This window comes from Hyperoodon ampullatus (genome assembly GCF_949752795.1).
Source record: "Hyperoodon ampullatus genome assembly, chromosome: 1".
Classification (NCBI taxonomy): Eukaryota; Metazoa; Chordata; class Mammalia; order Artiodactyla; family Ziphiidae; genus Hyperoodon; species Hyperoodon ampullatus.
This window is the reverse complement of record NC_136914.1, coordinates 222,166,200-222,190,330: the sequence shown is the minus strand read 5'-3', so window position 1 is coordinate 222,190,330 and position 24,131 is coordinate 222,166,200. Positions and strand designations below refer to the sequence as shown.

General features: G+C 50.2%; 1 protein-coding gene across 2 annotated transcripts in view; it reads right to left on the bottom strand.

Annotated features, from left to right (window-relative positions):
- LHPP (phospholysine phosphohistidine inorganic pyrophosphate phosphatase) overlaps positions 1-24,131 on the bottom strand; it is a gene marked incomplete at both ends in the record, with an annotated part of 137,845 nt that overhangs the window by 84,693 nt on the left and 29,021 nt on the right. Inside the window, 3 exons of one of the 2 annotated variants that reach the window (XM_079704854.1) lie at positions 4,833-4,924; positions 22,695-22,787; positions 23,756-23,819. The exons of the other annotated variant lie outside the window; for it this stretch is intronic. Of the exons in view, the coding sequence (XP_079560980.1) occupies positions 4,833-4,924; positions 22,695-22,787; positions 23,756-23,819 (249 nt within the window). The remainder of the gene's footprint in view (positions 1-4,832; positions 4,925-22,694; positions 22,788-23,755; positions 23,820-24,131) is intronic. 2 annotated transcript variants of the gene reach the window in all.

The following is a 24,131-nucleotide window of genomic DNA, read 5'->3' as shown; positions in this document are numbered from 1 at the left end:
AGGGGGGCTATGGTGCCTGGGGGTGGGGACAGCAGTCCTCCCAGACGAGCCCCCCATTATTCAGACACCGAGACCTGCCTGTGCCCTGAAGTGAGCCTGGGACCGTGACTCCTGCAGCTCCTCAGAGGCTGACCCCCAAGGGCTGGATGTTCCCAGTAGGAACACGGTGGCAGAAGCACCCACCTGGGGTAAGAGCACCAGGCGTGAGCCCAGCCTCTGCCTAACCTCACTAGATGGCCTTGGGCAAGGCTTTAGCCGTCTCAACGGGAAAGGCCTCTGGCAGCGGTGGAGCCAGCACCCTCTGGGTCTCCGGGACTCACTGCGACCATGAGGATGTGCCAGCGATGGTCACAGGGCCCTGTGGAGTCGGGATGGCCTCTTGAGGAGACTGGAGGAACAGCAGCCTCCTGGCCTCAGGCTGGAAGGTTCCGCCAGCAGGCCCGGTGCGTCAGACATGCCAGGAAGGGGCGGGTGGGGAAAACGCCCGAAAGGCCTTTACCTGGCGGCCAGGTGAGGGCCACACCCTGGCTGGGCTGGACCTTCAAGGAGGGCAGGTATGAAAAGAAAGCCTTGGATGGCTCTGTCTACAGCTCCGCGGCCCGGCTGCCCGGCTGGGCGGGGGTGTGTTTGCAAGCTGTCTGCCTCGGGAGCCTCTCTGGCTCCAAACACTGGGGTTGCTGGAAGGGATCCAGCTTCCTTCCTGCAAGGGGCCTGAGCCTCCCGCTGGTCCTGGTGGGGCAGGCCCTGTGAAGCCCTCCTTCCAAAGCTCAGGGGTTGCTGTGACCTCTCCCCACTCTGAGACTTCACACTTTTCTCTTTGGGCCATTTTCTGATAAAACTAGAAAGAAGCAGGCTTCCCTGGTGGCGCAGTGGTTAAGAATCCGCCTGCCAATGCAGGAGGCACGGGTTCGAGCCCTGGTCGGGGAAGATCCCACATGCCGCGGAGCAACTAAGCCCGTGTGCCACAACTACTGAGTCTGCGCTCTAGAGCCCGCGAGCCACAACTACTGAAGCCCGCGCGCCTAGAGCCCGTGCTCCACAACGAGAGAAGCTACCGCAATGAGAAGCCTGTGCACCGTAACCAAGAGTAGCCCCCGCTCGCCACAACTAGAGAAAGCCCACGCGTAGCAAAGAAGACCCAACGCAGACAAAAATAAATAAATAAATTAAATTAAAAAAAAAAAAAAGAAAGCAGCGAGGGGAATGAGGACATGGAAGGTCACAGGGAGGTCTCACAGCCATGGGAAAGTCCAGATCCCACACCCCCAGCAATGCTGTGGCCTCAGACAACCTCACGTGTGTGTGTGTGTGTGTGTGTGTGTGTGCGCACAACTAGAAGACGCTGGCCTGAGGGGCACCTGCAGCGGGGCTGTCCAGAGGCCCTACGCGGCCCCCTCCAGCCTCCCTCCCTTTCCAGCACCAGGACGGGCAGGACACGCGGGTCTCCCCTGGCTCAGCACCCCCATCCGGCCCTTGGCCTCAAGCCAGTGGAGAAGCCACGTGGCCAGGTATGAGCGTCAAGCTCCCTCACCGCACGGCCCTCTGCCACCTGTGCCCGGTGACAAGGCCATCCTCCACCAGCCTCACTCCCCCAATTCAGTCAAGGCTGGACCAAGGCCACCAACAAGGGACACGGTGCACAGGGCTGATGCCCTGCTGACCCATCCAGTGGCCCTTGGCTCCTGTGAGGCCACTCAGGGCCACTCAGAGAGAGACCCAGCACAGTAGGGACGCAGACCCTGCCCCTGCCCGGCTCATGTCTGGTGCAGACATGGGCCACAGGGACCTTCAAACCTAGTGCCGCCGGCTCACAGAGGTGGCCAGAGGGGTGGAGAGCTACAGGGGCAGGCAGGGCAGCCCCAGGGGGGAGGAGCTGGGCGCTGCCGGGTGACGCTGGCCCAGTCACCAGGGTGCCAAAGTGCCAAGGCTGCTCACTGGCCCCAAGCCGGCTACGTCTACAGAGAGCACCGTGCGAGGTGCCATGGAGATCTCGTGCACCGAGACTGCCATCTGCAGGGAGAAGGGGGCGGTGCAGGGGCCCCGCTGTCCACCAGAAATGCACGAAGTGCCAATGGATGCGAGCCGTGGAGGCAAGCTAGGACTTTCTAGTGGCCACATTAACAAAAATAAGAATAGGGCCTCCCTGGTGGCGCGGTGGTTGAGAGTCCGCCTGCCGATGCAGGGGATACGGGTTCGTGCCCCGGTCTGGGAGGATCCCATATGCCGCGGAGCGGCTGGGCCCGTGAGCCATGGCTGCTGGGCCTGCGCGTCCGGAGCCTGTGCTCCGCAACGGGAGAGGCCACAGCGGTGAGAGGCCCGCATACCACAAAAAAAAAAAAAAAAAAAAAAAAAAAAAAAAAAAAAAAAATAAGAATAAGCAGGTGAAATTAACACAAGTCATCAGGATTGCAACATGCAATCAGTGTAAGATATTATGAATGAGCTTGTCACATTCTTTTTCTCCCACTAAGTCTGAACTGTTGTGTATGTGCACTTTTAACACGTCTCAATTTGGAACAGCCACATTTCAAGTGCTCCCCAGCCATCTGCGGCTCGTGGCTTCCGCATTAGACAGTGAGGCTCTAGAGAGCGGCCAGGGGGTCCTCTGCCCGCTTTGTCGGCACGGAGCCCAGCCTCCTGTCCTGCCACGCGGCCTCCCCCTCCGGTGGCTCCATCACCACCTAACCTGCACTGAGGCTCTTCTCCCTCCGCCCTGCCTGCTAACAAAGGCAGATTTACAACCTCACAACAAACAAATCAAAAGGTCTGAAATCTTAAATACCTCCAAGAAAAGAGACGCTAAGCCCCACCCTCTCCACGCAGAGCCAGGTGGGGCTGCACTGGGAAGCAACAGCCGTCACCCACAGCACCGGCATCACCTCCCCGTTGCCGAGGGCTCCCTGTGCACCGCGTGCTAAACAGCACTTACCTACCGAATTTCCTCAGCAATTTAAAATGATGAAGAACGGTCATGGGGAGATGCCACAAAACATTGTTCAAGAAAAGGGCAGGTTGTGAAATAACATAATACCGTTTTTATAAAGAGAAAAACCCAAAATATTATCCTTACATTATCTACACAGAGAAGGCGGTCTGGAATGATCTGGCCAACTGTTGATGGGGTTTGTCTCTCTGGGAGACGGGGTGATGGAGGACTCAGAAAAGTGCCAACCCCGGTGGTGTAAGGTAGGACACAGCCGCCTGCACGCCCACCTGCCCGTTCGAGGGCTTCCCGACTGTGTGTGCGGACCTTCCTCAGTGACCCAGCGACCTAGTGGCATGCTTGGGGCCTGGGGCAGGGGCAGTACCTTCTCAGTTTATAGGGGCGTGGCTTAGGCTGGGCCAGAAAGACCCCAGCTGTGGCTACATTTAATCGAGACAGACATGTTTTTCTCCCTAAGAAACCAGAAGCAGCAGCCCAGCGCACAAAACTACACGGCTCTCACTCTTCACCTCCTGAGCCTCACCACCGTGCTCTCAGAAAGGAGGTGCCGCTCTTGTGCTCATGGGTCAAAGGTGCTCACTGAGCTAGGCTGGCTACTGATGGGGCGGCACCAGGCGCCGGGCGGCACCAGGGGCCGGGGAGCACTGCGCAGCAGAGCATCAACCAAAGGGCACCAAGTTCCACTGCTCAGCAGCTTCGGGGGAAGCGGGCACTGGGGACCTCGGGTTTCCAGGCTGGCCTCTGGGAGAGAATGCTGATGAGGTTTCGAGTGGGGTCTCCCTCACTCCCTTAGGCCGGAGAGAGCCGAGGAAACCCAGGAAACCCTCGTTTGAGGACCTGGGGAAAAAAGGAGGTCCATATTTCAGGTGTGCTGGGGGCTTCAAGGTGGCCTCTGGCACCCTGGGAGGTCCAAGAGGTGGATGGAAGGGACTTTCTGGCCCTGGACCTTAGGGGTACTGAGACTTCCTCACTCACTTTGTGTCCACCTACGTGACCCAAACCCAAAGGCCGCGTGTGTCTCTCACACAGGAACGGGCCTCGGAGTGAGGGTCAGGCCCTCTAATCTATTCCTCTGACCCCGTCTAAGCAGACCACCCAGGACTGATGTAATCCATCCCTCCCCCAACATCCAAATGCCCCAGGGTAACCATGTTTTAACTAAGTCTCTCCAGCATACACAAAATGGTACTTTCTCTGAATGGCGACAATCAAAACCATCTAGAATAAGCCAAGACAACACTGTGATGTCTGAGATACTCTCAAAGGCTAAGCAAGCCAGGCCCAGACACCGCAGGGCACATCCACACGCCCCCAACAGGTGCCCGTCAGCAACCTGCCCGAGGCTAGGCTGACTTCTGGCCCAGCAAAGGAAACACTCTGGAGACAGAGGTTCAACTCCAAAGTGTCCTTGACTCGTCCCTGAACACGGACCTGTCATCTCTAGGTGAGAGATGGATACGGTGGAGGAAAAGGAGGGAGAAGGTAACCAGAGGAGCTGGGCACCCAGGAGCATCCCTTCCGAGCACAGTGAAGCATCAGCCACGTTGGGGAGAGGAGTGCGGCCCAAGTTCAAGCTGGCTCTCTGTGGGAAGCAGGCGCAACGGCTGGCCAGAACCTTCCATTTGTTGTCTCCGCATTACACCCTATTCAAATCTCAGTTTTGAAACTCAGACCCTTTTTATCTACCACTCTCTGCTACAAAAAGGCATCCAGGCCCGTCCTTAGGGGACAGTTACAAAAAACTCATCAGATGCCCACATACTGCTCTTCCATTTGGGAAAAAGTAACCCCCTTTATTTTGGAGAAGAAAACAAACAAAAACCTGGTCACCCCAGGAATCCACAAGGCAGGCAGGCAGATGGCGGGCAGGCTGGCGCCAGGCACTCACCTGAACTTCCCGGTCCGCACCTGCAGCGCTCTCATCCCACACCGCTGGGCACCGCTGACGTCACCCACGATGTCGTCCCCGATCATGATGGCCTGTCGTGCAGTGAGTGAAAGGCACTCAGAAGTGATGTCAAGACAGTTTTCTTCCTGTGCTGCCTCATCTTTTTTGACATAATAAATCTCTTGACTTGATGCTTAAAACCACCACCATACAAAGTAAACGAGGTAGTATCGTCATCACATTGATTAAAAGTCAATGTACTTGAATATATCTCCCACTGCCCATCATGGGCTGCGGCTCTGAATGGTGCATATTTGGGCAATTTAAAATCAATCAGCGGGTATTAAAGTGATATAGTGCCACCAGGACACACGGGGAGGCTGACGCTATCTCACCTCTAGTCGAGCACAGGCTGAATTTTACCTTCAGCTAAATACTCTGTAACCAGGTTATTTTGCCAACCGTTGGTTCTGTGAAAACTAAGTAAATTTCTGGCAAATCTTTGTAGCCCAAGTTTAGGTTTTGCTTTCCATGCTGAAGTTACTACCTATGAAAAGCAACAACAACAACAACAAAAAAAAACAAAAAGAAAAAAGAGGGCTTCCCTGGTGGCACAGTGGTTGAGAGTCCACCTGCCGATGCAGGGGACATGGGTTCGTGCCCCGGTCCGGGAAGATCCCACGTGCCGCAGAGCGGCTGGGCCCGTGAGCCATGGCTGCTGGGCCTGTGCGTCCGGAGCCTGTGCTCCGCAACAGGAGAGGCCACAACAGTGAGAGGCCCGCGTACCGCAAAAAAAAGAAAAAAGAGCAAACAAAAATACACACTCTAACACACACACACACACACACACACACACACACACACACACACACACGAAATGCTCACAGCCTGGATATCATTTCAAAAAGCAGCCCCTCCCACCTGAAACAACTAGAGAACCAGACAAACCAAATGCAATAACAGTTTTCAAGACACTGGACATCAGGCAATGAAGGAGGATTCCTGAGACACAGGAAACAAATGACATGGATCCTACAAATGCCGCAGCTCACTGCCTTCAGAGCTTCCAGACTGTGAGCACAGAGAGGAAGAACTAGGTAGAGCCCAGACTCCCAGAACTGAGGACACGGAGCTGAGAGCTGGGAGACTAAGGCAGGGCGTCCGAGAAGAGAGGGCTACCTGGAGAACTGTGCAGATCTACAGAGGGTCCCCCCCAACGAGGCAGTGTGGGGAAGACTGCTAATGAGCACAGGCAGGTGAGGAAACCACCCGAGGCCAGGGAAAGAATCACACCAAACATTAAAACAGTGCCGGGACCTCACACAGGGCTGGGTTTAGTGTCTGTTCCCACCAGCCAGACTGGAAAATCTCGTAATTCACAGGGCACTGAGTAGCATTCTCAGAAGCATCTTGCCTCAGCAGTGAGGAATAATTAGCCCTAGACTAAACCCTGCTCTAGTGCCGCCTCCCAAACCTTCAAAGCAAGATCTGGGAGGATCAAATTGTTTCCAAGTGATTTAACTGCATCCCAGAACAAAGCACAAAAATATTTATTGGCGTATAAAAATATCTAGCACTCACAAAAGGTAAAATTCACAACGCCTGGCATCCAATTAAACAAATAATCAGACATGCAAAGATGACAAATATCACACACAGTGAAGAGGAAAATCAACCAAAACAGACCTGGAACTGACACAGATGTGAGAATTAGCAGACAAGGGCATGAAATCAGCTACTGTAACTGTATTCCACATGTTCCCAAAGTTGAGTAGAGACACATGGAAGGTAAAAGATCCAAATCAAGCTTCTAGAGGTGAAAACTACAATGTCTGGACTGAGAAAAAGAGAAAACAACACTGGATGAGATTAAATCCAGATTAGACAATGCAGAAAAAAGATTTATGAACTTGAAGACACAGCAATAGAAACTATCCAAAATGAAACACAGGGAGAAAAAATAATTTTTAAAAAATGAACAGAGGAATGGTGAGCTATGACAAAACTTCAAACAGCCTGGTGTAACCGGAGTCCCTGGAAGCAAGATGAGAGAGGGGAGACAGAAACAATATTTGAAGAAATAATGGCTGATGAATTTCCAAACTCAACAAAAATGATAAATCCACAGCTCCGAGATCCCAATCAATACCAAGCACAAGAAACATGACGGAAACTGTATCAAGGCACAACATAATCAAATTGCTCAAAGTCAGTGACAAGGAGAAAATCTTAAAAACAACTGGAGGGGGGGCTTCCCTGGTGGCGCAGTGGTTGAGAGTCCGCCTGCCGATGCAGGGGACACGGGTTCGTGCCCCGATCCCGGAAGATCCCACATGCTGCGGAGCGGCTGGGCCCGCGAGCCATGGCCGCGGAGCCTGTGTGTCCGGAGCCTGTGCTCCGCAACGGGAGAGGCCACAGCAGTGAGAGGCCCGCGTACAGCAAAAAAAAAAAAAAACAACTGGAGGGAAAAAAAAAGACATGTACAGAGAGAAACAAAGATAAGACATCAGATTTCTTGTTGAAAACATGCAAATGAGAAAACAGTGGAACACCACCTTTGTGGAGCACCATCTTTAAAGTACTGAAAAGGGGGAAAATGCTTACCTAGGATTCTATATGGAGCAAAATTATCTTTCAGAGCAAAGGTGAAATAAAGACATTTCCAGATATCTGAAGCTAAAAGACTTCATCACCAACAGATCCACACACAAGAAATGTAAAAGGAAGTCCTTTAGGCAAAAGGAAAATGGTACTTAAATAGAAATACGGATCTACACAAAACGGAATGGGCAGCACCAGAAAGGGTACCCATGGGCACAGGGTGACCTTTCTGCCGCTTCCCTCTGTTCTTCTACTGGCCAACTCCTAACAGTCTGTCTGGACTCAGCTCAGGTGACCACCACCTTTCAACCCCCGGCTGGGTTTGGGGGCTTCCCAAAACATTCTGTGATTACCCCCTTGCATTGCACGCACCTCCTGTGTTATAACGGTCCCTTCATTTACCTCTCTCCTCCAAAAATGTGTGAGTTCCCTGAGGGCAGGCTGTGTGCTGAACCTGGAGCTCAGCTGATGACCAACACGGGTTTGCTGAGTGAATCGGTGCTCTGAAATAAGGCATGGCTGTGCATGTCTGGAGATACTTAGGAAGTCCAGCCAATAGAACTAACTGCTCAGTGGTTACCAGCCAAAAGAGCGGGGGTGGGTGGCACAGTCCGCATCCGTGTTGCCGAAACTTTAGTCACCGGTGGGTGCCCATTCGACATATCAACCTATATTAATATTACTGTTTAAATTGATTCATAATCTTTACATAAATAAATGTGCTTTTTTTAAGAAAAAAGGAGCAGCCTCCCTGACTCAACTGCCACACTGATTAAAAGCTTCAAAATATTTTCAGGAAACGATCCTGCTAGCGGAAGAAAAGTCTAATGCCTCAGACACCAAATGCATGCCAGATATGCTCCCGAGTTCGATCAGAAATGTCCTTGGTGGGAGGTCAGACAGGCCTGACAAACCGGGCTCCCGTAGCAGGGTGAGTGTCCTGACGTTGACGGGATAGAAGCTTTGAAACTGACAGTTATTCCACAACTTTCCTCTGGAATTCAGATGCTAGGTAGGGCTAACCAATGAATAAATACATAAACCGAAACCAAGAAAACTAAAAATGGTGACCGTGGACTTCCCGGGTAGCACAGTGGTTAAGAATCTGCCTGCCAGTGCAGGGGACACGGGTTCGATCCCTGGTCCGGGAAGATCCCACATGCTGCGGAGTAACTAAGCCTGTGGGCCACAACTACTGAGCTTGCGCTCTACTGCCCGCGTGCCCCCAACTACTGAAGCCCGCACGCCTAGAGCCCACGCTCCGCAACAAGAGAAGCCACTGCAATAAGAAGCCCACGCGCAGCAACAAAGAGTAGCCCCTGCTTGCCACAACTAGAGAAAGCCCACGTGCAGCAACAAAGACCCCATGCAGCCAAAAAAGAATGAATGAATTAATTTTTTTTTTAAAAAGTGATGACCGTGAAGCATTTGCAAACCAGGGGACACATTCATTTGGACTCTGCCTGTGAGGAGAGGAGTCCAGATGGAATTTGCCTTCCAGCTCGGAGTGGGAGGGGTGGGGGGCAGTGAATCCAGAGGCAGGCCCTATGCGACTAGCAGACTGGACAGACTGAGCTCAATTCGCAGACGGGGCCAGAGCAACTGGGCCTGAATCCCAGCTCTGCTATTTGCTAGCCCTGTGATCTTGTGATCCACTTCAGTCTGTAAAATGGGTACAATTGGTGTGGTGTTTAAACAAAATCACACAAGTTAAGCATCAAGGACAGTGCCTGGATGTAATAAGTTATCTATGCATGTTTACAAGGAAAAAATATTAGGAAATGCTCTGTTGAGGAAACTCCTAATCTAATCCTATTGGAGACAGTCCACAGTCTTTACGACAGGGCTCCAGTGCCTCAGCTCCTTTGTATCAGGTCCTCTATAGCCAGGCAGTGGGGACACAGTGAGTCAGAAACACAGTCTTCATCCTTGTGAAGCTCCCAGTGGAAGGCAGAAGATGGATGTTCATGAGGTAATTTCACAAACACAGAGCCAGGACCTGTGATAAAGCACAGGGAGGAAAAGTGCAGGAGGCTGTCAGGCCTAACCTTGTGGGGCTGGTGGTGGTCAGGGAAGCCTTCCTGGAGGAGGTGAGGTTTTTAGCTTGGATCTGAAGAGCAAGAGGGGTCAACCAGGTTAGGGGGTATAGGGGAAGGGGTGAGAGCCTTCCCCGAAGAAGACACCACATGTGTGCTAATCTTCTACCAGGGCAGGCCACACAACGAATTCCCAAAAGCACAGCCATTAAGCCTGAAGCACATGTCCTCGGAAACATCTCCCAAACAGGACTTCAAATAACGAGGAATCATGAGGAGCTTGTGGACAAGGACAAAGACTGAGCTGGTGCGGCCCCAGATGCCAGGGAGGTAGTTTTAGGTAAACACGAGGCTTTTCTAACGATCAGCATGGGCTGCCTCAGAGGTACCAGGCCCCTGTCACTTAATATATTCCAGCAGAGGCCAGAGAGGCCTCCGTCAGAGAAGCTACTGGGGGACACTGGCCCCCGGGAGAGCTTGAGCAGGTGGCTGATGACCACCAGGGCTGAGAATTCTGCCAACTGCTGGGAGCCACCGCCCCTGAGAGACATACGACGTACCTGAAATAAACTGCACTTTGTCCCAGTGGATATTCTAAACTTGATACTTCTCACTAATTTCCTCTGGTCCTTCCTCCACCTAAACCCACGTTTCCCAATGTGTGTTATGCATACTGGTGATATACTATTTGATTTTAGGTAGAACAGGACATACATTTTTTTTAACAGCTTTATCGAAGTATAATTGCTTTACAATGGTGTGTTAGTTTCTGCTGTATAACAAAGTGAATCAGCTATACGTATACATATATCCTCATATCCCCTCCCCTCTTGGGTCTCCCTCCCCCCCTCCCTATCCCTCCCCTCTAGGTGGTCACAAAGCACTGAGCTGATCTCCCCGTGTGATACAGCTGCTTCCCATTAGCTATCTATTTTACATTTGGTAGTGTACATAAGGACATACATTTTTAATGTAATTGTTTGTATTTATTTTTAGAGTAATCTATTTATGGTGAGTGATTCTGGTCTTCCATTTATAGTAGGGATCGAAAGTTTTTTTAAAAAATACATTTAAGTTTATAAAATGAATCAATTTAAAGAAACATTAAGTAAATAATAGTGCCAGGGGCAAGTACCCAGATATGGTAAAATTGGGATTTTTTTTCCTAGAATGACTGATGCTGGGGAAAACACTGCCAAATCCAAATGGGTTTAATTTTCGTGTCTACAAGCTCCCATGCAGCTGCAGCTGTGTGGAAATCATCAATCACCCAAGAGAAAGAGCCAGTGGCGACGCGTGTTCCTTGAAGTGGGACCCGCCATGAGACCACTGCACACACACGTGAGTCTAAGGGTATCTGCAAAGCCAGGGTCACCTGGGCAACCACACAGCTCACCTGGGAGGAGAGGGCTGGGGCAGGTGGGCACCTGGCTTAGGCAGCCGGGCCGGCCACAAGCCCCAGTGTGAGATCCTACTTTGCCCTTCTCAAAGAGTTGTCCTGACACTGTTAGGTCAGCCTCTAAACATCCAGAGCATTCCAGCTTAGGACCCTGTCCATTGCTGCCAGGGGTTCCGGGGGCCACCTTGCTAGAAGGTTCCTTGGAAATGAAATGGTCTTCCTATGATTAAATGTCATGCCTGGCATTTTCCATGCTCTGGGGAAAATAAAATTTTGTGCATGCACACTTGGGCATGAAGCAGAAATTCCTCCCCGCCTCAGAACAGAGACTGCTGGGTCTGCCTGGGTGAGGACATTTTTCGGTGTGGCCCACGGAAGTGGAACCAGAGAAATCTGGGCCATCGGAGGAAGAACACCAGAAGCAGCAGCTATGGTTCTGCATGATAAGCCACTGGCCAAGCCCAGGCAGAGCGCAGAGCCGTGTGTGAGGGCAGGGGCAGGGTGCGGGGACCCAGTGGGTGTGCGGCCGCCCGGCGCAGTGAGGCTTGTCTGGGCCAGCCTGTGGGCTCCGCATACCAAAACGCGTTCCAGCCCCTGGGGATTTCACAGATTTACTATCGGTGAAGGGCAATCACCACGCAAGGAGGAGCAATTATTGCCAAATCATTTAGGATTTAAAAAATCACTGGCAAGAAGATAGAGGTCAAGAGGTGCGCTGTCAGGGGAAATAAAAAAACCCTACCTGTCAGGTCTGGGTTGCACTTCCTTTCTGACTGCAATATGGTTCAGGGAAGCTGGAGACGCACACCAAGAGGTCGGACTCCCACAGAACAGAGATCCAAGAGCCAGAGGCGGCACCAGAGCCCTTTAGGCAGGTTTTCTGGTTTGGGTTCAAAATGTAGATTCATTCATCCTTCTTAAATATTCGTCTGCCCGCCATGGTCTCCTCTTCGCCATCCTAGGTGCCAGGGGGCAGAACCCATTCCAACAGGTGGCGACGTCTAGAACGCAACTTCCAACGCCAAAGAGCTTTCCCAAAAAAGCCCACGTTTCAGGAAATTTCTTTTTTTTTTTTTTTTTTGGCGGTACGCGGGCCTCTCACTGTTGTGGCCTCTCCCGTTGCGGAGCACAGGCTCCGGACGCGCAGGCTCAGCGGCCATGGCTCACGGGCCCAGCCGCTCCGCGGCACGTGGGATCTTCCCGGACCGGGGCACGAACCCGTGTCCCCTGCATCGGCAGGCGGACTCTCAACCACTGCGCCACCAGGGAAGCCCATCATGAAATTTCTGATTATTCCCAGGGCTCTGCCAGGAGGAGCACTTCTGCCCCCATGGGGCAACGAACAGCAGGGCTGGTGGTGAAGGAGCAGTGGGCTTGGCCTGCACTTCAGCCCCGAGGGACAGACACCCCCACTTGGAGAGGCCTCAAGATGACACCTAGCATTGGGGAGAGCCCTACACCCTCAGCCTGCAGGCTCAGAGCAACCGGGCCCCCTACGACACCCAGAGGTGGCTCGTCACTAAGGAATTTCCCCCACTGTCTGACACATTCGTAAGGAATAATACCAACACAGCAAAACTCGAGGAAACTATTTTATAAAAAGTAAGAAACAATGGTGTTGGTGAGGATGTTGGAAAATGAGCACTAGCATATACAGCTGGTAAGGAAGCTGAATTGATACCGTGTTTCTGAAATAGAAACGAACACTGTGCATCGTGGCCTGAAAACTATACCTCTAGGATTTCTAAGAAAATAATTTAAAATATACAAAAGGACATATACATACAAGGGTGTTCACTAGGGTTAATGTACAAGAGGGAAATTGGAAGTAATCTAAATGTCCAACAACAGGGGACTGGGGAAGCACATTACGGTAGCAAGGGGATGGAAGGTAGCCTCGGCTAAAGAACATTATGGTGATCCCTATGACAGAACGCTCTGTAGCCACAAAAATTACTTTGTGGAGGTGCTTGAATTCGCACAAAGAAAACTGTTCCCAATATTAAGCCGGGGCCGGGGGGAGGGGAATGGGAATTGGGTTTCAAATAGCAGATACGGGATTATCCAATTTTGTGTTAAAAATGTACATACACAGGGACTCCCCTGGTGATCCAGTGGATAAGACTCCGCGCTCCCAGTGTAGGGGGCTCGGGTTTGGTCCCTGGTCAGGGAACTAGATCCCGCATGCCACAACAAAGAGCCCGCATGCCATAACTAAAAAGATCCTGCATGCCGCAACTAAAGACCCCACACGCAGAAACAAAGATCCCGCGTGCAGCGACTAAGACCCAGTGCAGCCAGATAAATAAATAATTTTCTTTTTAAATGTACATATACAGGAATTCCCTGGCAGGTCAGTGGTTAGGACTTGGCGCTTTCACTGCTGGGCCTGGGTTCGATCCCTGGTCAGGGAACTAAGATCCCGCAAGTCGAGCAGCGCAGCCAAAAAAAAAAAAGTATATATAGACACCAAAAAATTGGAAGGGTTAAGCATGATTTGTGTTATTGCAGGTTAGTGGAAGGATGAACATTTTTTTTCCTTGTACTTTCTGAACTTTATTCATCCCCTTAACAAACATGAGCTACTTCACAATCAGATTAAAAAATTGTGTTTTGAGGAGAACAAAATAAAATCTACTAAAAAGGCTTTAGGGGAGGAAATATCTTATGGAAAACTAAGACATGAGGCTCTAAAGCTCCCTTATGAGCGAGACGGGGCACCAGGCAGCCCCAGAGCTGGCATTTCCTGGAAACCCCCACCCGTGGCTGGATGAGGCACCACTCTGGCCCTCTATCTCCCGGGGCTCACACCGTCCCAGCAAGTGGTCCCTGAACTGACACCCAAAGACCATGCACACCGCTTGTGGGGAAGATGGGCCGGGGGGAGGGCCCAGCCCACGAAGGGGAGAAGATGGGCCTTCCACGCGCAGACCTGAGGGGGAGGAGGTCCCCACACGTTCACTCCCCACCCACAAGGCCTCCCCACCAAGGGTACAGACTGTCCCCATAACCCCGTAGCTACAATTAATGCCCTGAGAACTAGGGAGCAAAATGATGGGGCAAAGTCCATGTTTTATGCCCGGCCCTCTTTGGATAAACCCACAAACCTCGCCCCCTTTTTTGATAGGCTGTCCTGAGAGTCCTCACCTTCACCCCCCAAGATCTTGCTTAACTTTACTTTCTATATTCTGCCAACAAGACAGATTTTAATGTTTTTCACAACAGAAAATGATATTGCACTTCTAAATATGCCTTTTCTAACCTAAGCATTCTGCTGTGTTGCTGGCCCCTCCTTGAGAACTGGGGAGCAGCAGAGACCTGGAGGGGGCTGGGTCCCGGCCTCACCCCACAGCGGCAGAGTAATCCTGGCTTCAACAGTAGACATTCCTGTGACTGCTCCTCAGTGCCCTGGTTCTCAACTGGGGGCGATTTTGCTCCCCTGGGACATTTGGTAACATCTGGGGACATCTGTGGTTTCACAGCTGGGGGAGGAGGGCAGTACCCCCCACCACAAATAATGATCTGACCCCAAAATGTCAGTAGTGCCGAGGCTGAGAAATCCTTAACCTTAAGCTTAAGATGGGAATAAAAGTACCTACGACAGCGGATTGGAGTAAGGATTTCACCAAGTAAATGGGTATGTGACAGATCCTGGGTGTGCCCAGCACAAGTGCTCAAAGTATTCAAGATCCTTCCTCTCCAAGCCTCGGCTTCCTCATCTGTGAAATGGGCACCCCCAGCTTCCAGACTGCCTGCACACTGGCTTCTGGTGCTGACTAAGCACTCTGGTCTGAACAGACCCAATTTCCACTAAACCTGCACAATTTGCAACTGATGGAATGTCTTATGATGATGGAAAACTGCCAAAACCTTCACATCACTTGGGCTTTAGTATGAAGCTATAAAACCACCCACTGATTCAGAAGCCTTAAACCATGAGTGAGAATTAGGTATTTCTTGAAGTAGCCTTTAAGGTATGTTATTCTTTGCCTTATTACTGAATCCTAGAAAGGGCCTGGTTACCGCTAAGAGGTTTGAATTTCCAATCTATTAGAGTAATACCAGCAATCTGTTATTTCTAGGCTATTGAGGAAAGGTTAAAATGAAAATTGGATTTGGGGGAGTTATATCCATTCTGAGCACAGGTGGAAAACTCCTCGGCAGCAAGAAGCAAGTCTGGATCTGGGAAGAAGCAGTTATCGAGGGAAATGACTGGTGATAACTTTATTGATTAAAGCGGCTTGAAAATTTTAAGGTTTGTCACAGCCCGGCACTTCAGCAGCAAGACAGCCCCTCAAAGCCATTTTTCATTAAAAAGAGAGAAGCAGGAGCAGAGAATTATTACCTTGTGCATACGACACAGTTCATTCAAAATGGCCTTATTTTGAAATACTGCTTTAAAATGTCTACACATCCTGAGGCTCAAGCAGTATTTCAAAATGTTCTAAATTAACATTTTAGAAAAACGGTGAGGTGGGGTGTTAAGAACATGCAACTGCCACTCAACTGTGTGTCAGGAGGGGAGACAGAGACAGCATGATAATGTGGTAGGTAAATAAGATTCAGCTCTGCCATGTGCGCTCAGAGCCGCCAGAGAAAACAATTCCTTAGCGACCCAGGGCCACAGATGCTCGTGATGCCTGGACAGCACAGGGACCCCAGCCTCAGCAGACACGCCAGGAATCCAAGCTCCTAACCCGCCACCCCAGACTGCACGGCCCAGCATCCGCCAAATGAGAAGCCCGATCAACCTGACCCCCAGAAGGGCCTCAGCTCCTCTTTGGGGTGTGGGGAGCGCAGTTTCTCATTCAGAATGTAAAAGATATTGACGTGACCGTGAAAGTAACTGGAAAACACCAAATAAACAAACAAACAAAGGGGGGGAGGCGATTAACCAAGGTCAACTCTACAAAGACAACCAAAGATAACTAATGTCTTAATATTCAATTCCTCTGGTCTTAATTTCTAGGCAGTGACAGTTTTTTGTTTTGTTGATTAGGGAAGGCAGGGGGTTGGGGGGTCGCAGGAGATGGTTGTGACCACAGTGCTTACGTAATTCTAAATACTCAGATTTTTAACTCAGATTACAACAGTGATGTTCCTCCCACTCTATAACAAATGATCTTAAGAATTTACTCTCTCAAGGACTTCCCTGGAGGTCCAGTGGCTAAGACTTCGCCTTCCAATGCAGGGAGTGCAGGTTCGATCCCTGGTCGGGGGGCTAAGATCCCACATGCCTTGTGGCCAAAAAACCAACATATAAAACAGAAGCAATACTGTAACAAGTTCAATAAAGACTTTAAAAATGGTCCACATCAAAAAAAAATCTTTGAAAAAAAAAAGAATTTACTCTCTCAAATTCACCCTGTAAGTAGGATACAAATGTATACATAGTTGGTCATATTTAAAAAATGGAAAGATAAGCCATAATATTTATAAAAATGGCTATGATGAGAGATGGGTGGGAAGACAATAGAAGGAAAAGGACAGGAGCCAGACTTCCTTGAATGTATCTTGTTCCGTGGATTTAATTTCGGAACCACATGAATTTTTACATAACTATGAAACAAGTTTAAATGTTGAAAAACCAACTCCTTAAAAATTGGAAGTAAAGTGACTTCAAGGAGGGTCCTGTTGGTGACACACTTACCCAGAGGAATAATGGTAGCTTTAAAAAACAGTATTTCGGCTGTAAATCTCTAGAGGGATATAGTCTAAGCCATAAAAGAACTGTCGAAAAAAGAAATCTTAAACAGCACCGGTAATCAGCCTTATCATATTCAGGAATCAGCAGTCACGGTGATGCTGTGTCTCACAGTCCAGTCCACGGCAACCACAACCCTGACCCAGCCTTGGTGGCACTGATAGAACTGGTGGTGGCACCCACTCTTTTGTGTCTGGCTTCTCTCACACAGCATAATGCTTTTGAGATTCAAGACTCTTTTGTGTATTATGGGCTAAAACAAATGATTATGTCGGTATTCTCGCGAGCCAGGATTTTTTTTTTTTTTTTTTTTTTTTTTTTTTGCGGTACACGGGCCTCTCAGTGTTGTGGCCTCTCCCGTTGCGGAGCACAGGCTCCGGATGCACAGGCTCAGCGGCCATGGCTCACGGGCTCAGCCGCTCTGCGGCATGTGGGATCTTCCCGGACCGGGGCACGAACCTGTGTCCCCTGCATCGGCAGGCGGACTCTCAACCACTGCGCCACCAGGGAAGCCCCATTGCGAGCCAGGATTTTTGACATGGAAAAAAGGAAATACAGACACAAGATGTGTGATCCAGTAAAAACCCACAGGCCTAAATCTGGACCAGAAGTTTCAGTATGAACTCATTATGCACTTCATCTTTAAAGATACATATGTTTTCAACCCTTGTAGACTAAGTCTTGGAAATGATAACCAACCCAATAACAGTAAGAACGGTTAATTTCCCGACTATGGTTTCTAAATACTATTTTCCACTGAAGGTAAGCATGGCTCCTTGGAAGGATGACAGACTCTAGGCCTAGGGCAGGAAGTGTGCAAGGCAGGTGTTATCCTGTCATAACAGGGAGTAAAGCACCTCAGAGACCTCTGGGGTCAGGACAACAGGACTCAGAGGGCAGCTGGAAGAGGCTCCCACTGGTCAAAGATGCAATACTTTGAACACGAGTAAGTGCAATGGATTGGAACACGTCAAATATGCTTTTGTCTATTTATAGTGATATATGTAGTTTTAAACCTCCAAGGTATTGGGAGGGTGTTAGAGAATCAATCATTCTGAAAACTAATAAATAACAAGAAAGAAATAGGCATTTATCTGTAGTTTCCTATATGAATTGTACTTCAGGGGAACGCACAGTTCATGAGGCGTTTTCCTATACAGAGGTAATATCCAGAGAAATGGAGAAGGAATGACAGAATTCAAATATCACTATTTTGCAGCCCTTAATGAATGAATGGATACACACCAATCCCCGATGGCTGCTAACGCCACCGAAGGAGACACCCGGATGTTCTGAGCCTCCTAAGGGAGGCCACAATACCACCCAGAAAGCAGTCATCAAAAAACTGAAACAGAGGGCTTCCCTGGTGGCACAGTGGTTGAGAGTCTGCCTGCCGATGCAGGGGACACGGGTTCGTGCCCTGGTCTGGGAAGATCCCACATGCCGCGGACCAGCTGGGCCCATGAGCCATGGCCACTGAGCCTGCGTGTCCGGAGCCTGTGCTCAGCGACAGGAGAGGCCACAGCAGTGAGAGGCCCGCGTACCGCAAAAAAAAAAAAAACAAAAACTGAAACAGATTCTGCCTAAGCTTCTAGATCTAACTATCGACATTCAGGAAGCAGGGAGAACAGGGGAGCATGAGACAGGACACCATTGAGGCGCAATCAACAAAATCCTGGCTGTGGGAAACTCTACAGGACAAACAAGCCAGCTTCTTCTTCATAAAGCTGCAAGGAATACAAAAGGGAGACGCGGGTGGGGTCGGCGTGGGTGGGTGGGAATGGATAGATTAGAAAACACTTAAGAATCACACCGGCCAATCACAATGCGAGGACCTCATGTGGATCCTGATTCAAAGAAACTGCAAGCGATGTAAACACTTGTAAGACAATCAGGGAAATGGGAACAATGGCTGGATATTTAATGATATTAAGGAATTATTGTTAGTATTACTTAGTTGTGATAATGGCATCATCCATGTTTTTAAAAAGAATTCCTATCTTTTAGAGACACTTAGAAATACTTACAGATGAAATGATATGATTTCTGGGAGATGATTCAAAATAATCTAGGGGAGAGGAGCAGGTAGGAGCACAGATGAAACAAGGGGTTATTAATCTTCCAAGTGGTCCCAATGGCCAAATAGGGGACAATCTGGGCAACAAAATAACAACAGGAATGGATTGTGACTCGTGAAATAAAACAAATATCCTTAAGTACGTGTTGGAATAAATAAAAAAGTAAATGGGAGAAAAAGGAAAGCTCTCTCTTACAGTAAATGCTAATCAATACATATAGAGGGGACAATGGAAGTAGAAAACCGCCACTTGGCACCATGGTAACAACTGTTGCAGGTAAGAGGATGCTGAAATTAGGAGGGGAAAAGAATGTCAGGAGAGAGAATATTTACATAGCGTCAAAGTATTCCCCCATCAGATACTTATTAGTCACAAAGGGACAACAGTAACTCTGCGGTGCAGAAATGGGAACCTCTGACAGGTATCAAAGTGACCACAGCCTATAATGCGCAGAGTGCCCGCACATGCCTCCTGATGGGACACACCAGAGGGCACAGCACTGTGTCTGTGAAATGTATAACCAGAAATACATATGTCAGAAATGCATAACCTGAAATTAAATCATGAGGGAACATCAGGGACATACTACAAAAGAATTGGCTAGTACTCTTGAAAACTGCCACAGTCCTGAAAGACAGACAGACTGAGGAACTGCTCAGAATAAAGGGTGCTAGGGGGCGTGACACCAAATATAATGTGTCCAAAAACAGAGGGTCCCTGGGCTAGTCAACTTCTGCATCAAGGCTAATTTCCTGATTTTATAATTGTCCTGTGATTGTTACATGAGATGTTAGCCTTTGGGGAAGCTGCAGTAAGGACACAGGGGAATTCTCTGCACTATTTTTGCAACCTCTTTGTACGTGGGAAATTGCTTCAGAATGGACAGTTAAAAACAATTTTTAAAAGTGCTTATTAGTTGATAATTACTGAAGCTCACTGATGGGTACCTGGGGGTTTATGAGGTTACTCTCGCAATTTGTACAGATACTTGAAATGTTCCATGATAAAAAAGTTAAAAAGAGAGGTTTAAAACACAAAACAACCTTATTTGATTTGATTTTTTTTTTTTTTTTTTGAAATCTACATAAAAGACATTTCTGAGACAGCCAGGAAAATTTAAATATGGACTGGTATTAGATAATACTAAGGAATTACTATTGATTTTGTTAGGTAGAGTTTTTATGGTTTGGATTTTTTTTTGGCTAGGGTTTTTTTTTCAATGTGATAAAATAACATAAAATTTACCAATGTAACCATTTTGAAGTGTACAGATCAGGGGCGTTAAGTACATTCCCAATGTTGTGCAACCACCACCACCAGCTAGTTCCAGACATTTTTTACCAACCCAAAAGGAGACCTCATACCCACTGGCAGTCGCTCCCCATTCCCCCATACTCCCAGCCCCTGGCAACCACTAATCTATTTTATGTCTCTGTGGATTTGCCTATTCTGGACATTTCAAATAAATGTTAAATATATAAAACGTGACCTTTTGTGACTGGCTTCTTTCACTTACCATAATGTTTTCAAGGTTCATACACATGGTAGGATTTATCAGTATTTCATTCTTTTTATAGCTGAAATATTCCATGGTGACAATAAACCACATTTTGTTCACCCATTCATTTGTTGATGAACATCTGCATCATTTCCACCTTTTGGCTATTGTGAATAGTGCTGCTATGAATATTCACAGGTAAGTTTTGTTTGAACACCCGTTTTCAATTCTCTTTTTTTTTTTTTTTGTGGTACGTGGGCCTCCCACTGCTGTGGCCTCTCCCACCGCGGAGCACAGGCTCCGGACGCACAGGCCCAGCGGCCACGGCTCACGGGCCCAGCCGCTCCGCGGCACGTGGGATCCTCCCAGACCGGGGCACGAATCCGCGTCCCCCGCATCGGCAGGCGGACTCTCAACCACTGCGCCACCAGGGAAGCCCCCGTTTTCAATTCGTTTGGATGTACACCTAGGAGTGGAATTGCTGGGTCATACGATAATTCTACATTTAATTATCACGGAACGGTTTTCCACACTGGCTGTGGTTTTGATTTGCATTTCCTGAATGAGTGATGATGCTGAACAGCTTTTTTTGTGTGTGTGTTTTTTTTTTGCCATGGTTAGGTGTCTTAATGCATTGTCAAAAATGCATTAATATGGGCTTCCCTGGTGGCGCAGTGGTTGAGAGCCTGCCTGCCGATGCAGGGGACGCGGGTTCGTGCCCCGGTCCGGGAAGATCCCACATGCCGCGGAGTGGCTGGGCCCGTGAGCCATGGCCGCTGAGCCTGCGCGTCCGGAGACTGTGCTCCGCTAGGGAGAGGCCGCAACAGTGAGAGGCCCGTGTACCGCAAAAAAAAAACCAAAAACCATTAATGATGGTCAAAAGCAACCATCTCTTTTTGAAAGGCACACTATAATTTGAAAGGACAGGATAACATTAAGAATGGGATTTGCTTTAAAATACAACAGAAAAAAAAAGTAAATTTTTAAAGAGAAAGAAATGGGATAGAAGAAGGGAATGTGACAAAATCTTTTAATTGTTGAATCTGGCTGATGGATATATGAGGAGAATCACTGTTTCGTTGTCTCTGCTTTTGTATATATTTGAAATTTGTCACAATAAAACAAATGTTTAAAAACTGTCACTGTGGGGGCTTCCCTGGTGGCACAGTGGTTGAGTCTGCCTGCCGATGCAGGGGATACGGGTTCGTGCCCCAGTCCGGGAAGATCCCACATGCCGCGGAGCGGCTGGGCCCGTGAGCCATGGCTGCTGAGCCTGCGCGTCCGGAGCCTGTGCTCCGCAACGGGAGAGGCCACAGCAGTGAGAGGCCCGCGTACCACAAAAAAACAAAAACAAAACAAAACAAAAAAACTGTCACTGTGAAATGAAGTCATGAAAACCACGTTATTTATTCCTGTAGTCTTCACTCATTCAAAACACAAGCCTCTCCTCTCTACCAGCCTCACAGGGCATTTTCTAGGTGTTTCCTGGGGACCCCTGAGAACTGTATTTTCTGGCATCTGCGAATCTCAGGGGAGGTTTGGGCGCAGAGGTTCCAGACTTCCATGGCTTTGTGCTGTCTTTCTCTAAGCACCGTGAGAGACCAGCGCTCTAGACTGGAACACACATGGGAAATACCGGTCCAAGAATAAGGGAGCAGCACGGTGATCCTGGAGGCACCAGCCTCACCACAGGATGCTGACACTGTCCCCTGGTGCCGTGTCCAAAACAGACGGCAGGACAGCCCTGACGCCGGCAGACACATGCCCACTGTTTCTTCAACAATGCTATCAGGAACCCACCGGCCGGAGGGGACCCACTCACTCTACCTGGGAAGGGGAGGTGGGAGGGTGGGCACTGGGGACACTAAAACCATAACTGCCTTTTTTCCTTTTTTTTTTTTTTGCGGTACGCGGGCCTCTCACTGTTGTGGCCTCTCCCATTGCGGAGCACAGGCTCCGGACGCGCAGGCTCAGCGGCCATGGCTCACGGGCCCAGCCGCTCCGCGGCATGTGGGATCTTCCCGGACCGGGGCACGAACCCGCGTCCCCTGCATCGGCAGGCGGACTCTCAACCACTGCGCCACCAGGGAAGCCCTGCCTTTTTTCCTTTTAAGCTGTATGTTTGGAAGGCAACCTGTCTCAAAAACAGTTATAATGTAAAGGTGGCCAGATGCATGATTTTACTCCAACATGTTATTTTCATCTTGCTGTGTATTGTCTTGCCATGAAATATTTTTAATGTATTGATAGGACTTGTCAATCCTTATCCTTCCAGAGAAGAAACAAAAGTCGCTTGAAAAGAGCCACAGGCATTTCTTTTCCTCACTCTTATACTAATTAACCAGGTGGAAAGCATTCAGTGGGCCTCCTCTGCTGTTTTTCCCTCCTTCCAGTCAGATCAGCTCGCATGGGGGGCGAGAGGGAACCTTCTCGCAGGCTGCCTGAGCCCTCAAACCCATCTCCGGCGCCGAGGCCGCCCCGGGGAGCGCTCTGGGCCTCCCTCAATAGCTGCCTCCACACACGTGCTTCAGGACCAGCTGGCCTACCTGGTGGGCTTCCACCCTCATCTCCCGCAGAGCAGACTTGAAAAACTCAGGGGAAGGTTTCCCCACCACTTCGGCTTCGATACCACAGGCATACTGGGGAAAGAAAGAAGGACATGGCATGAGTTTGGGAGCAAGTACAGGTGAACACCCGCTCTGCAGTGAAATCCTCCCTCTGGGAAATCAAGGAGATGCCCCAAATGTGCACCTGCAGGCCAGGGGCCTCCAAGCGGCAAGACACATGGGCCGAGAGGCACACCTCGTAGGCAAGTGTCACAACTCCACATCGGGCTGCCCGGGATGCCGGGGGCACCCACCACCAGGCGCCCTGCCACCTGCCCCAGTGCCGGACCTCAGCAGGAGGCGGTCCGCAGCAGGCCACCCCGACGGTGCTCTCACCTGCGTTCTTGCTTCTCCTCCCTTCCCTTCTCCCCCGACCACCCCCAGCTCTGTCATAGGCCCTCCAGGGGAAAAGGTCCAGGGCCCCATCCGCCAGCCTGTCCGTCCCTCCCACCTGAGTGCAAGTAGGCAGGGACCAATGTAGCGGTGAGTACGGGACGTGACCTGGGCTGACCTGGGCCAGGAGCCCAGGCTGGGGCAGCTGGCTAGGTGTGAGTCAGAGTGGGAGCCCCATCTGAGCCCAGACTTGGAAACTGGAGGCGGGAACTGGGAAGGAGTCTAATCAGGACACATCCAGCTCAGGGTGCTGCAGATGAGGGTCAGGAATGAGGCGGGTTCACACACATCCAGAAGCCAAGAATCCAAGAGGAGAGCTGCAGAGCATGCTGGGAGGGCCAGCGGGGTCAGCGGCAGGTGGGACGGGCTGTGGGGAAGAGAGGGAGCGACTGCGGAGCATTGTGATGACCAGGGCAGCCGAGAGGCCAAAGCTCCAGAGGAGGGGGAGAGCCGGGCCTGGAGCCTCAAAGGGGGCGGGGGGTGGCGCCGAGTTGGAAAACACAGAAGGCACTCAGAACACCGAGCACACCCTCTTCTCCAGAAAGGCCAGGAACACCTCAGAGGGCCCTGAGACGCGAAGAGGGCCCGGGCAGGCCCAGCGCAGGTACCTCAAGCGCCTTCGTGTAGGGACCGACGTCCAGCATCAGGCCAGAGGTCTCCTTGTAGTAGCGTCTAGAAAAGAGCAGACGGGGACGAGGGGAGCTGAGCCCAGGGGCCTGGGAAGCGCCAAGAGAAACTGCCCCGTCCCGGTCCTGCCGGCTCAAGAGAGCTGAGTCACCGGCCAGGGTCAGTCCAGACGCCACGCTGAGAATGACCGATGGAGGTCAGCACGACAGAGCCCAGCGGTGGCCACCGTGCCTGGCGAGAGGGGGAGAGACGGTGAGTCAGCAACTCTCAGTCAGAATGGCCCCCTGCTGCCAGCCTCGTGGGGACCCCGCCACAGGGATTAACGGGGGACCCCAGGGGCAGCTGGATCCAGTTGCT